The sequence below is a fragment of the Ursus arctos genome, unplaced genomic scaffold, assembly GCF_023065955.2.
Source record: "Ursus arctos isolate Adak ecotype North America unplaced genomic scaffold, UrsArc2.0 scaffold_9, whole genome shotgun sequence".
Lineage (NCBI taxonomy): Eukaryota > Metazoa > Chordata > Mammalia > Carnivora > Ursidae > Ursus > Ursus arctos.
The window spans coordinates 53,227,414-53,242,745 of NW_026623111.1; the positions used below are offsets into that span (position 1 = coordinate 53,227,414).

The following is a 15,332-nucleotide window of genomic DNA, read 5'->3' on the forward strand; positions in this document are numbered from 1 at the left end:
CAAAGTATGCTTAGGTAGATTTTTTTGTCAAATAAACAATGTTTAATGTGATGGGTATACTCATCCATAGGTCAATTGATCTATAGATTAAAAGCAAAATGATATAATTCAAACCATTATATGCAATATTATTATTCTAACAACAGAAATAAATCAAATCCTATTTGAAAGTAAAAGAAGAAGTCAAGTTATAAGCCTGGTGTCTGTGTACTATGTGATAATAATTATAAAATGTGTCTTTAATTTATCTTTCCTAAAATTAGGTTAAACAAAGAATAATAGTTCTTACTGCTAAAGCCACTTTCTCAAAACTTATAGTAACTTCAAGTTAGATATCTTATTACAAGACATTTTTACACATATTGTCTAATTCAGTCCTTTCCAGAGTCTTGTGTGGGATAAATTACTTGCTACATTTCATAGTTAATTAAATTAATGGTGAGTTGCATACCCAAAAACTTATGACAAAGTAGGGCAACTGGGACTATTATCATAACATCATTTGAGAAATTGCTGGATTTCTACAGTGCTACGCCTCATCTTTGTAAGTTTTAGAAACCTTGGCAATTCACAATGACCGGCATTATTATTAATTCCCCATGGCTCATATTAGGAAGAAAAACTAAAAACAACCTTCACTTGGAAGAGATTTTTCTCAAAGATTTCAAGATATTTTAGATTAATTGGGTTATAGAGCCAATTATTACACATTTGTCAGAGGAGAGTTTTCTTCTCTGATAAACTATATTGATAATCATCTCCTCGTTGCAGGGAGTTCTTCACTTTTTTCATGTGACATCTTCATGTACAAATCAAGAAGATAGGGCCTAGCACCACAAGAAGCCACACGCTTTTTCACTCAGTGCTGTGTAGTAGCTTAAGTCGGGTGGACACTGGAGTTCAATACCCCAGATTCAAAAACTGTTCTTTTACAAGCTTTGTGACCCAGGAAAATTACCTAGACCCTTTCAGCCTTGGTGTGCTCCTGCATAAATAAGAGATAGTGATGTTAATTTGTTATATTACTTTGTGGATTAGCAATAATATTTGCAAAGTTGCTCTGTAAACTTCTTGGTTCAAAGCAAAAATTTGGTAATGTTTGTAGTTTAATAAAGTTGCCTGAAGATTGATCAGTAAACCAATGGGCTAGCTACAGAATGAACAGCTAGACATAGATATAATGATACCTATCCATTGAGATTCTTAGTAAATGCCAAACTGCAGAAGGGCAACCATATATTGATGCTATTTTAAAAGTTAAAATCACCAGAAGTTGCCATTAAAAAGAGAAAATAAGAACAGAAATTGAGAATGGAAATTAAGTGGTTTGTTTTCTTTTCATGCTCTGTTGCCTTTAAACTGACTAATTACAGGCCTTTGAGGAACAAAAAGACCAGAAAGACAAAGAAGGGAAGAAGAGAGAGAGAAGTGATGCTTTTAGAATTATTGTATTGGTGTCCTTTCAAGAATCAGCCTCAATTTGAATATAATGTCTATACTTTTAAAATTAATTAGGTTTTGAAGCACAACAGCAAGAGTAAGAGTGATCCCGATGACCAGTAAAATAGGCCTGGTGAAAAGAATTTGATATATCTTTATAATTCTGTTGCTGTCATAACCTTCTAATAAAAAGGGGACAAAACACAACAACATACAAGGCATAACTGAAAGTTCATCTGTAAAATACTTCATTTGTCCAATTGTTGAGGTAGGTAGGATATAATAATTAGGGATTGTTCACTAGCAACAGTTATATTAGCATTTAAAAGCTTATCAAAATATATCCCCTAATTAATTACATGACTTACCCTGAATGAAAGAAAAAAGAAGAGTTCAAGGAGTCCATTTGCCACTGTTAAGTGGCCTTTTCAGGACGGTAACATAATTATCTAATTTACTGAAGAGCAATTGCAGATAATAGAATTTATTAAAAGCTAACATATATGTTTTTTGTTTTCAAAGTTCGATGTTACGGTGTTTAATTTCACAAGTGTCAATGTAGATGTCTGTTATATTTATTCTCCAGTTCCCTGTATGCCTGCAACATATCATTGCAAATTCAAACATTTTAAGAAGATTAAAAAATAAATTATGTTTGGGAACATATGTAGGTTTAATCTTGGAATTAAATTTTCATCAATGGGAAAAATAATAACTCCTGCCAAATATGCCTGATTTTGTGACAAAAATGAAGTTCAGTGATTTAAAACGATCACGTTTGTCTGCTTCGTGAATTCACTAGTAGCTGTTCTGAATAAGAAGTAAGAACATAATGGGTTTGGCATTCTGGAGAGAGCATGAGTTCAGTTTGCCCAACTCCATCATTTTATATGCAAGAACACAGCTCGAGAAAGTGTTAAATAATCTCAAATTTGTATTGCAGGTAAGTGGCAGGTGACATGAATGCCTAAGTATTCTAGTTCCCAGCCGAATATTCTTCCTTCTACTTTTTAAAATGTGAGATATGATTTATAACAGCAAAAATCAGAAAACCATTACATTTTGTAATTGTGACTATTTGATAATATCACATCTTAAACATAATTAAAGAGCCCAGAAAAATAATATTTTTAAATATGTCTACGAAACATCAATATATGAGTAGCATGAGTGAAAAATAAGTCAGCCAGAGAAAGTTTGCACCAATTAGAATATTGTCCTTGTACTTTGAATCAAGTTCTCATACTTAACTCTGCTTCCTTGGAAAGGAAGTACTCCAAATGGTAATAAAAAAATATAAAGTTCTCAGAATCCTATTTAATAAGATTTGTGTTGTTAAAAAGAGAGGCACAGGCCCAAAATGAAGTCATGTTAATGTCCTAGTCAGTAAACCAAGACTTAATACCTAATCTAACTGTAGGTTCAAACCCCCCCCCCCCACCCATCCTCCCTGAGGCATGTAACCTTTAACCTGCCAACTGGAATTTCCTGGTCAACACTCAGAGGTGATCTGCGGACTTTTCCCCTTAGGAAGGGAACTTTGCCTAAAACATTGCGTTCTTTGTTAGTAAATCCCTCCAACCCACCCTTTAAACCTTTCCTTTTCTACAGCTCTACAGAGTTCCCCTCTACTTGCTAGATGAGATGCATCCTATCTCTGAAGCATTTAATAAAGCTAATTAGATATTCAAATTTACTCAGTTGAGTTTGTGTTAACACTGTATATGACACTTGTTCGAGAATGTGTAGTTCGTCTATATAAAATTAAATTAAGATTAAAGTTCTTTAAAATATGCATAATGCTATTAGTTTGAGTTGAGAATCCTTAAAACAACATTTTTGCATGCAAGTTCTTTCTTACAATTTTTCCTCCAATGACATACCATGATGTAAAGGTCTTGACCTCTTCCTGTGAGCATTTCAATGAATGGCTGGAATTTAATTGTGCTAATTCATTTCTCATTGTCTCTTGGATTGGGAGGTGGGCCCAAAGCCCATAAAAGCTTGAAAAACATCTTTCATACTATTTTTAAACACTGAGTAATCAACTCCTTAGTAACCTTAGAGTTTTAGCTTCACATTAGAGCTTCAACTTTTTTTTTTTAGTTCCTTGAATGCATTTAGTTAATGCATTCTTGAAAGCTTAAAATTCGATGTACTTTCTCTTCCCCTTTGTTTTATTGTATATAAACTGAGTATCTTTCTAGAACTTTTCTTTTAGCTCAGGGTCTCACATCAAATGCTTCACCACTTTCTTCATTGTAACCTCAGTCAGCCTCCTCATTACAAAATGGTGGAGAATGCTGGTGCCTATTATAGTTGTGAGGACTGCATGTATATTATTCAGAACAGCATCTATGCTCAATAAATGTTAGCTATATATGATAATGTTGGGAGAAATCTTACTTTAAAAACTACCAGTTCAACCAGATCTCTTCACCTAGACCCACCTCCTTTCTTCCACTTCTCGGATAATGGTCCTCGGGGGTGCCTGAGCTTTGGTGCAGGTATTCCCAAACACCACAAGTTCCTCTACACATGTCAGTCATGCTCCATCTTGAGGCACATCCCAAATGATATGTTACTAAAAATGTAGTCAGTACCAAATTTCACAAGTGACTTATTTTAAGAAATACACACATAGAAAATTCAAGATTATATCCATAAAAATGATCATTTCCATTCCCTTTCATGGGGAGTGGGAGCAAAGAGTGACATTGCCCTTGAAATTGTGCATGTCCCATAGCAAATTCCATCTGTATGCCCTGCTTATGGCTGTCACCCCACTCATGGGTCATTATGAAAAAGGGGATGCTTCCAGAGGTCATTTGAAAGATTCTAACCAACCAAAATTAATTTACATAAAAATACAGAGGAAGAAAGGAAGGAACAGAGGATAGAGGGAAGCAAGAAAAAGATTGGGAAGAAAGAGAAAAAAAAAGGTCCAAACCAACATGTAGTAGTACTCTTCAGGGAAAGAACCCCAATACATTTTTCTCTCCTTTAAAATGACTATTGGAAATCAAGCACTTTGGAGATATACACCTTCACATTTGTTTCATTTCTAGCACTTTTTTTACATTAATTACCTGTGCTCAGTGTTTAGTTCACATAAAGATCTGAATATTATAGTCATAGCTTTTTTGAAAATCTGTTGTTTTTGCTATTTAATATATTTACAGGAAAGTCTGCTGTTACTATAGATGGCGTTAGTTCTTAATGATTAGTCACCTAATTATTCATGTATAATAATACATTATGTAGTCATATAAATCTAACATATAAAGATTATTCACACAAAAAAGCTACTTATTTCTATACTGGCTGAAGGGTAAAACTGTTGGTAGCAATAGGTAATGTTTATGGATTATAAACATTTTTACTGGCATTAAAATGCTACATTATTTTTTTCTTAAACATTACCCCAATTTGAGTGAGGTTTTTTTGTTGTTAATATGTAGATAAAAACAAAATTTACCTGGTTCAACTTTAAATAAATACATTTGAAATCTGCAGAAGGCTTTTCTTACTTTCAGTTAAACATGGCGTTTTAAGTTCTCTTAGGACCAGATACCTATCCTCAGGCAACTCGCCCCAGGCAACAGTCACATGGAAACCTTTGCCTGAAGAAACAGTTACCTAGTGATAACACAAGCCAATTGAACTCCAGTTAGCAAATTTAATATAAATAAGAAATAGAACAACAGACTTCAAAAGCTAAATCCACTGAAAGGAAGAGGAAAAGTACTGGAGAGTGTTTAAACCTAAAATATTCTGAGTAACTGATGGATGTGCACCCGAAATTTTAAAAAGAGAGAAAAACTTTTCTAGCACTTTTGGTGTCAGGCTTGCATTTGAAAACTGTTTTCTCCTACTAGTCACTACATAATTTTAGTTTAGCAATTGATATTTCCCAGCCTCAATAATCTCATCTGTGGTAGTAGTTTTTTCTTCAAAGATTAAGAGATATAACATGTGAAGGACTTATTACAGTGTCTAGTGCACAGGAAGAAATCAACATTTTGAACCATGAGTTTGAACCAAATACCCATATGCTGAAATAAAAGAAGTAATTTAGACATTATAATACCTGATTCTAGCAATTAGCAGAGATTAATGACTCACTCCGAGATTATTGCATACCACTGCAGAAAAGTAATCTTACAGAAAGTTGTCCTATTTATTTACTCAGGGATGTGTACAAAGGCTTGCACAAGAATGAATTACTCTGTCATTTCAGTACTTCCATTTCTTACCTGGTCTTTTCAATGTGAGTGTTCATGTCCCTGAACATCAATAAGAATATCGTTCGTAAAGACAAACTTAAATAGTCATTTTAAGTCAAAAGCGTGTAATTTGATTAGAAACATGATATTATCAAACTCAGAGGATAAGAACATTTTTAGAAATCTTCATTACATTCCCATGAACAAATTGTTAAGAAAGATTAGTCTCACGTTTCATGACTGGGAAAATTGTGTGGTTTTATCACCAGTATTCGCTTACAAGCACAATACAACGGAACATGTGATTCCGAGACTGCCAGCATGAGGGAGGTTTATCTGGGGAGTAATCTCACCAATATGAATAAGAAGCACTGTGGTCATGATAATTATTATTCCAAGATTGAAAACAAGTCGTTGATAAAATCATAAGTAATGAGATAAAAACTGTAAACCTATATCGTGACTAAGGCGCTATGTACACCGGCTTCTATTTCATTGACTAAGACTCTGCACATATTCAGATGTCTCTGTTTACTACATGCGTGAACAGATTAAAGAGGTTTTGCAGATCCTGACAGTTTGATTGCCTCATGAAATTGCCATTTCTTCATCCTCTTCCTTCATTTTTTAAAGATCCAGTTTCAGCCCTACAATATTGACCATTCATTTCTATCTTTGTAGGATAGTTGATAATCAACATAGTAGCTATGCTTATTCTCTCTGAATAGCAAAACAGCTCAGCCTTCATTTATCTCCCAGGAGATAAACATCTATTTTTGAATTGGGGACATCTATTTAACATACCCAGAGGAGATGGTGAGCCACTTGTAATTAACCCTTCTTTCAACAGTCCTTGCCAAAGGACCTACACTTATATTGTCAATTAATTCATGACAAAGAAGCTAAGAACACACATTGGGGAAAGGACAGCCTCTTCAAAAAGTGGAAAACTGGACAGCTGCATGCAGAAGAATGAAACCGGATCGCTTTCTTACACCGTGCACAAAAACTAACTGAAAATAGTTTGAAGATTTGATCAATAAGACCTGAAACCATAAGACTTCTAGAATAAAATATAGGTGGTCAGTCCTTGACATCAGTCTTGGTGACGATTGTTTGGATTTGGCATGAAAAGCAAAGGTAACAAAAGAGAAATAAACAAGTGCAATTACGTGAAACTAAAAAGCTTCTACACAGCAAAGGAAACCACCAACACGTGAAAAGGCAACGTGCTTAATGGGAGAAAATATTTGCAAATCATACATCTGATAAGAGATTAATATCCAAAATATATAAAGACTCATGTAACTCAATAGCAAAATAAAAAAAATTTAAAAATAGCTAGAGGACATGAATAGATATTTTCCCAAAGAAAACATACAAACAGCCAACGGGTGTATGAATAGGGGCTCAACATCACTCATCATCGGGGAAAGGCAAATCAAAACCACCATGAGATGTCATCTCACACCTATTATTTATTGACTGATGTTTTTAAGTTTTTATTTAAATTATATTTAGTTAACATATAGTTTAATATTGGTTTCAGGAGGAGAATTCAGTGATTCATCACTTACACACAGCACTCAGTGCTCGTCCCAAGTGCCCTCTTTAATACTTATCACCCATTTAGCCCATCCCCTGCCTGCCTCCTCTCCAGCAACCCTCAGTTTGTTCACTGTAGTTAAGAGTTTCTTATGGGCTGCTTCTTTCTCTCTTTTTTTCCTTCCCCTATGTTCATCTGTTTTGTTTGTTAAATTCCACGTGAGTGGAATCATATGGTATTTGTTTTTCTCTGACTGATTTATTTTGCTTACCATAATACACTCTAGTTCCATCCACATTGCTGCAAATGGCAAGATTTCATTCTTCTGATGGCTGACACGATATATATATAGTGTCGGTGGACATTTGGGCTTTTTCCATAATTTGGCTATTGTTGATAATGCTGTTAAAAACATCAGGGTGCATGTGACCCTTTGAATCAGTATTTTAGTATCCATTGGGTAAATACCCAGTAGTGCATTTGCTGGGTAATAGGGTAGCTCTATTTTTAACATTTTGAGGAACCTCCATACTATTTTCCAGAGTGGCTGCACCAGTTTCCATTCCAACCAACAGTGTAAGAAAGTTCCCCTTTCTCTGCATCCTTGCCAACACCTGTTGTTTCCTGTGTTATTAATCACCTCATACCTGTTAGAATGGTTATTATCAAAAAGACAAGGTATAGCAAGTGCTGGCAAGGATGTGAAGAAAAGGGAACCCTTGTGCACTGTTGATGGCAGTAGAAATTGGTACAGTCACTATGGAAAACAGTATAGAGACTCCTAAAAAAATTACAAATAGAACTACCATATGATCCAGTAATTCTACTTCTAGATTACACCTGAAGCAAAAATCACTATTTCTAAGAGATAGCTACATCCCATGTTCATTACAGCGTATTTACAATAGCCGACACATGGAAACCATGTAGGTATCCACTGATGGATAAATGAATAAGGAAACTGTGGCATATATATCTACAATGAAATATTATTCAGCCATACAAAAAGAGAATCCTGCCATTTATGATAACATGGATGGACCCTGAGGGCATTATGCTAAGTGAAATAAGTCAGAGAAAGACAAACACCATATAATCTCATTTATATGTGGGATATGCAAAAAAACAAAAACAAAAACAAAAACCCACCCCAACTCATAGATACAGACAACAGATTGGTGGTTGCTAGAGGTGGGGAGCAGGGTGGGCGAAATGGGTGAAGAGGGTCAAAAGGCACAAACTTCCACTTACAAAATAAATAAATCCTAGAGATGTAATATATAGCTTGGTGACTATAGTTAATACCATATTGTATGTTTGAAAGTTGCTGAAAGAGTAGCTCCTAAAACTTCTCACCACAAGAAAAAATAATTTAACTATGTATGGCCACAAGTGTTAACTAGACTTACTGTGGTGATCATTTTTATATATATATATATATATATATATATATATATATATATACACACAAAATCATTATGTTTTACACCTGAAACTAATATGTTATATATCAATTATACCCCCAAAAAAGAAACCATCTTAATCTCTTCCTCATGCCTCTTAACATGCCTTTACCAATTAGGCATTAGTTTTTATTAATTTTGCATGATAAACAGCTAACACAAATTGAATGGTTTCTAGCTCCTAGACACTATTGTAAAATCCTTTTATATGTTAACTAATTTAGTCCTTACAGTAGCCCTGTTAGAGATGGGGTGAATAAGTGCAGGTGTAAAGAGAATTAATTACTTTTCTATCGTCACACATTTGTAAGTGGAAATTGTTTATCAATAGCCCGGGCTCCTAATTGTCTTACTACGTAATCTCATCTGCATTATTTTTTCTCCATTTATAAGCTACTTCACTAGTACACGCTCTTACTGCATCTTTCCTGGAGTTATGCAGAAGCCTATAGGCTAACATCTTTTCACTCTAGGTCCACATCCGTCCAGATATTTTATGTAAGATGCAATCTAGTCATAATACATCCCTTTAAACTGTTCTCAGTTGTTTATAGACAAAAACCAAAATGCTTAGTATGACTTACAAGAGACTTTGAAAATATTTATTTGAATTAATTCATTTTTGCAATCCTGACATCTCCGTGGTTCTTTCTCATGGCTCCCCACCTTGCACTTTGACCTTCATAAATAAAGAATTATCAGTAATACCCAGAACACATATGCTACTTTCAGATTCCACAACATTGGGCACAGTTTCTTTGCCCACACTTGTTTTGCAGGAAAATTCATATTAATTGTTTAAATATTTTCTTGTGTATCACCTCAAATCTAGTTTCTCAGAATGTCACTCTCTCCTGTTACATATTGCCCACCTCCTTTATACTATCTCTGTTCTTCATACATATTTTCATTACCCACATTGTTCATACTGTAAGTATTCCCTTCGTTGCATGACTTCTCTGCTTGACTGAAATTCTTGCATCCAGGAACTTCATCTTAGTCTTTGTTGTAAACTCCCTACCTGGGCGGGGGGGGGGGGGGGGGGGCTAGTAAACAGTAGGAAATATATGAACAATGATCAGAGATTATCCATAAATATGTGTGTTTTTAAACACATGCATGCGCACCCCCCCCCCCACAGATGCCTATATTAGTAATGGACTTACAGGAAGCTTAATCTCTTCCAGTTTTCTCTGCTCATTACTGAAATTCCTAGGCAATTTCTATTATCATTGCAATATCTAAATGAGAAATCAGTCCTGTTTTTAAACTATTGCTATATGTTATCCATAAAAGAATTTAGCTGGTATCTTTGAGTCCATAAAATTAGAAAACAACACCCTATAGTTACAAAGCATATCGTTTTTTATCTTCTTTCCTGTTCTCAAGTGATACTAGTAGATAGTTATCAATATGTAAGATTGAAAAATAACAGCTACAGAGAAATAAAGAGCTGATACAAAACTCTGTTCAAATTCAGATATCAATAAAAAAATTACATACCCAAAGCTTCACTATAGTAGGAATCCCATGATTTCCAAAGAGTGTCAAACATGTAGTCCTGCAGATGGTAGGACATGAAATTTCTTACTCTGTCAGTGAAAGACATCTGGTCGGTGAGTTCTGATAATATAGCAGGAACATAGGAAGGAGGGAATGGTACCTTCCCACAGTGCTTTTCCACTGTTGAAGCTGGAGAAAACCTCAAGGAGTACATAAATGGAATTCCCAGTTTTAAAGCTACTATGTCCCCACAAGGAAACACTGGATCTGATATCAGGACCTCAAATTTGCTTTTCTTCAGCTTGTCCATTAGTTTTGGGTTTTTGAGAACACCATCACAGATTTCTCTAGACAGCATATGAAAGTCCTTGATGACTTTGGCTATCTCCTGATAGAATCTCCAAATGGTTGAAGGAGATGGCCTATTTTCCATCCATGTCAAAACAAAGTTCTTGATAATTCCTTCTATTCTTTCTTTGCCAAAGGGCACCTTATATATTTCAAACATCAGAGACGAGTTAGAGGTCGGCGTGATGAAAAGTGCACCAGAGGCAACTAAGACAGTCACATTATGCTCTTTTTTAATCAGCTCATCTATAATTATCTTAATGTTCAGCCAATGACTCCCTTCCATTGGCCAAATCAGAACATTACCACCGAGAGTGATTCCTAAGAGACTGATCGTAAGAGACCACAGCAGAACGTTCTTGTTTAACATCATGTAGCTTGATGTAGAGACTTGATGAGATGTGACATAAACGAATTTCTCTGCTTTTCAAGCAAAAAAGAAAGGCAAATTATTTTTCAGTTTTGATTCAAAACAGTTGATACCCTTAAGAGCCTTCCCTCAACCAAATGATATTACTCATGGTAGCACCATATTTTATGATAATTACAGGCTTGGGGTAACATGTGTCTGACTTCTCAACTTCTTGCTTTAGCTTGGGTTATGATTTTTACTCTCTGATCATTATCTTAAACTTGATCCTTCAAACCTTTCATTGCATCTCATAATTGTGAAATTCTTACTACTAAATTCCTTTAAGCCACTATATATCTCAACTCTACATTCAGGCCCAGGTACTGAAATATCAGACTGGTTCAGAACTTATTCAGAAATGTAGCGACGCCAAGGCTATAGATTTTCCAGTATTTAATACATTTAGTATAATGTCATTAGCAACAATTAAATATTATTATAGTAGTTAACTGGTCCTTTGTTTTAAGATTTTGTTTATTTATCTGAGAGAGAGAGAGACAGAGATAGAGAAAGCAGGAGCGGGAAGGAGAGGAAGCTGGGAGGAGAGGGAGTAGCAGGCTCCCCACTGATCAGGAATTCCAATTCGGGGCTCGATCCCAGGACCCTGGGATCATCACCTGAGCCGAAGGCAGATGTTGAACCAACTGAGCCACCCAGACACCCCTGTAGTTACTGGTTCTTAATAGATAAGACTATTACAAAGAGAATGCTTATAAGAATGTGAAGTACAAGCAAATAGAGTAAATGTAGCATTTATTACTACTTTAATAATATGTTTAGGAAAATATTTTTAAATTTTTTAAAAATTTCATTTATTTACTTGAGAGAGAGGGTGAAAAGGGGGGGAGAGAAAGAGAATGAGCTTGGGGGAGGGTAGAAGGAGAGGGAGAAGCAGACTCCCTGCTGAGCAGGGAATCCCACTCAATGCTCAATCCTAGGACCCTGAGATCATGAACTAAGCAGAAGGTGATGCTTAACTGACTGAGCCACCCAGGTGCCCCATGTTTAGGAAAATATGTTGTGTTAATAATCACTGAGAAAAAATATAAGTAAATGACTAAATTGTGTATAAGTATACACGGAAAAAATGATGGGTAATGTTATTAGTAAATAAGAGTTCTTTGAAGAGAATTGCTAATTCAACCTTGCTTCTGTGGAAAGTGCTGCTCAAAAGCTAGCTGGCCTGTGTAAGGAACAGCTACTATACATTTAGACCAAACCTTTCATAATTGCTACTATTAATTAAGCACTTACTGTGTGTCAGACATTGTGCAAAGTGTTTTACATATGTTAATCTCATTTATTTCTCACTAAAAAAAGATGAAATGAAGTAAATCTTATATTCTCACATCAAAGAAGGAACCATTGCTCAGAGAAGTTTTATAATTTGCCAAGTTCACATAGGAGAATAGGAAAAAAACTGGTGGCAGTAGCATTCAGGCTCTTTGGCTCCCAGAGCCTACTGTATAACCACTGAGATACATTGTCCTATCAGATGTATCATGTCCCCTTATCAGCTGTAAGGAACCTATCCATATAAACCATATAGATCCATATAAACCATATAGATTGCTCACACAATATAAAATGCTCGATATTAATTTGTGTAACCCACACTGGGTAATGTAGGACAAATCATCGGAGTAAAATAATCTCTATGAAATGTATATGCATATGCCCATGAATAAGCAGAAATGAGTTTTTGTTTTCATAAATCTATTGAAATTAAAAATCTTATGTTTTTTAGTGATGTCTTTTCTGAGCTCCCCTGTCACCAAAGGTAATCTGTAGTAAAACACTGATTGCTTCTTTAAAACAGTTACTAACTTTTACAAAGTACTGTTCAGAGTTTGGCAGACTAATCATACAGTTCATGGTGTGGATTTCAATTCAAGGACCCATAAAATACTAAAATTTTATGGTATGCACAAAATTTCTGCCTGCTGGTATCAACCTGATCCATAATTACTTGCCAGGATAATTTAAAACAGTTGTCATGATTCACTAGAAGGAACAATTGGTAACAATTCACTGTTATTATACTCATTTTACTCACTATCAGGGAATTAGATTCAGTTTTAAACAATTAAAGTATGGTCTTTATTCATTTTATTTGTGTTTATTGCATGCCTTCTAGACAGAGAACTCCCTGCTAAGTGAAAGATGAATCAAAGAGATAATTCTCATATCCATTTTATGTTCTCAGTGGACACAGTTGCTTATATAACTATAATAAAAATCAGCATAGGGGCGCCTGGGTGGCTCAGTTGTTAAGCGTCTGCCTTTGGCTCAGGTCATGATCCCAGGGTCCTGGGATCGAGCCCGCATAGGGCTCCCTGCTCCCCTGGGAGCCACCTTCTTCCTCTCCCACTCCCCCTGCTAGTGTTCCTCTCTCGCTGGCTGTCTCTCTCTCTGTCAAATAAATAAATAAAATCTTTAAAAGAAAATCAGCATAGTATATTATAGTCAGCATGGTAACAAGAATTTAGATTTTAGAATCAAAAACAAAGAATTCTGGTTTAACATTATGCTGCTTAATATTTATGAGACCCACTTTTCTCATCTATAAAATAGAAATTAGAAACAATTTAAGAGGCTTTTATGAGTATTAAATAATACAAGATGAATAATAAAATGCCTATTAATATATAATAAATGCATAACTGTTCAATAACTCTTATAAATTATGTAATAATATGAACAGTATATAAGATAAAAGTTGTATTTAAATAAATAAAATAACATTGATGAAGCTACAACCATAGTGCCTGGAGTAAAAGACATATTTAAAATCTATTATCTTTCTCATTTAACTCTTTCTCCTAACTAGAGAAAGTGACAAGTGCCTTCAGATGAAACGACACAGGTAAAATGCATCAGAGCTCTGTATAGAGATTGCTTTCTGTTGTTTGGGACTTGGAGGTGGGGGGTAAAGATAGGGAAGTTTTCATTAGAGATGTGGTATTTGATGCTCGTCTTGAAGTTTGAAGTGACTGCACATGGTGATGAGCAAAGTGCATAAAGGAAACCAGTGTTATGTCATAACTAAGCTTTGATTTTTGAAAAAGCATCTCAATAATGGAACAGTATTAAGAAACTTCTCAAACTATTGAAGTTTAATTTTAGATTTGTGTTCTTAAATTTAATAGAAAACTAAATGAAGAAATTATATTGGCCATGAAGACTTAAAGAGGTTGTAAAATAAGTTTTTTTTTGAAAGCTAAAAATGTGATTTTATTTATTCTGACCTTAAGATCACTGAAAAGCTAATCTCTCTCGAGAAAAATCTTTGGAAACTATAGCTAAAACTATGACTAATGTATTTATGAAATCGTATGAGTTCAAAGGAAAAGCTAATGTAATTAAAAAGAAGTTACTATATACAAATATTTTTATCATGTTCCATGATAATTAAAGATGTGCTTCAATTAATTGCACAAAAAGGGAGCACACATAGTATTTACATTACCGAAATTGGTTACTGCTTTTACAACAGGATTTTTTTTACAGAAACTTTAAGTATCCCTTTTTTTTAACCAACAAAAATAACTTTACTTTTTTTACAATAATATTTTTTTATTATATTATGTTAGTCACCATACAGTACATCCCTGGTTTTTTATGTAAAGTTCGATGATTCATTAGTTGAGTATAACATCCAGTGCACCATGCAATACGTGCCCTCCTTACTACCCATCACCAGCCTATCCCATTCCCCCACCCCCCTCCCCTCTGAAGCCCTCTGGTATCCAAGATCTACAAAGAACTTCTCAAACTCAATACACAAGAAACAAATAAACAAATCATAAAATGGGCAGAAGATATGAACAGACACTTTTCCAATGAAAACATACAAATGGCTAACAGACACATGAAAAAATGTTCAAAATCATTAGCCATCAGGGAAATTCAAATCAAAACCACACTAAGATACCACCTTGCGCCAGTTAGAATGGCAAAAATTGACAAGGCAAGAAACAATTGTTGGAGAGGATGTGGAGAAAGGGGATCCCTCCTACATTGTTGGTGGGAATGAAAGTTGGTACAGCCACTCTGGAAAACAGTGTAGAGGTCCCTTAAAAAGTTAAAAATTGAGCTACCCTATGACCCAGCCATTGCACTACTGGGTATTTACCCCAAAGATACAGAAGTAGTTGAGAGAAGGGCCATATGCACCCCAATGTTCATAGCAGCATTGTCCACAATAGCTAAATCGTGGAAGGAGCCGAGATGCCCTTCAACAGATGAATGGATTAAGAAGATGTGGTCCATATATACAATGGAATATTACTCAGCTATCAAAAAGAATGATTTCTCAACATTTGCTGCAACATGGACGGGACTGGAGGAGATAATGCTAAGTGAAATAAATCAAGCAGAGAAAGACAATTATC

General features: G+C 35.0%; 1 protein-coding gene across 4 annotated transcripts in view; it reads right to left on the reverse strand.

Annotated features, from left to right (window-relative positions):
* Window positions 1-10,896, reverse strand: part of LOC113262550 (UDP-glucuronosyltransferase 2A2) — a 55,944-nt gene extending 45,048 nt beyond the window's left edge. For 2 of the 4 annotated variants that reach the window (XM_026509001.4, XM_044387782.2), the window contains exon 1: window positions 10,181-10,896. In XM_026509001.4, the coding sequence (XP_026364786.1) occupies window positions 10,181-10,896 (716 nt within the window). Of the gene's footprint in view, window positions 1-10,178 lie in introns of all 4 variants that reach the window. The other 2 variants (XM_026509004.4, XM_026509003.3) reach the window with 1 other exon arrangement.
* Between the last annotated feature and the right edge of the window lie 4,436 nt (window positions 10,897-15,332).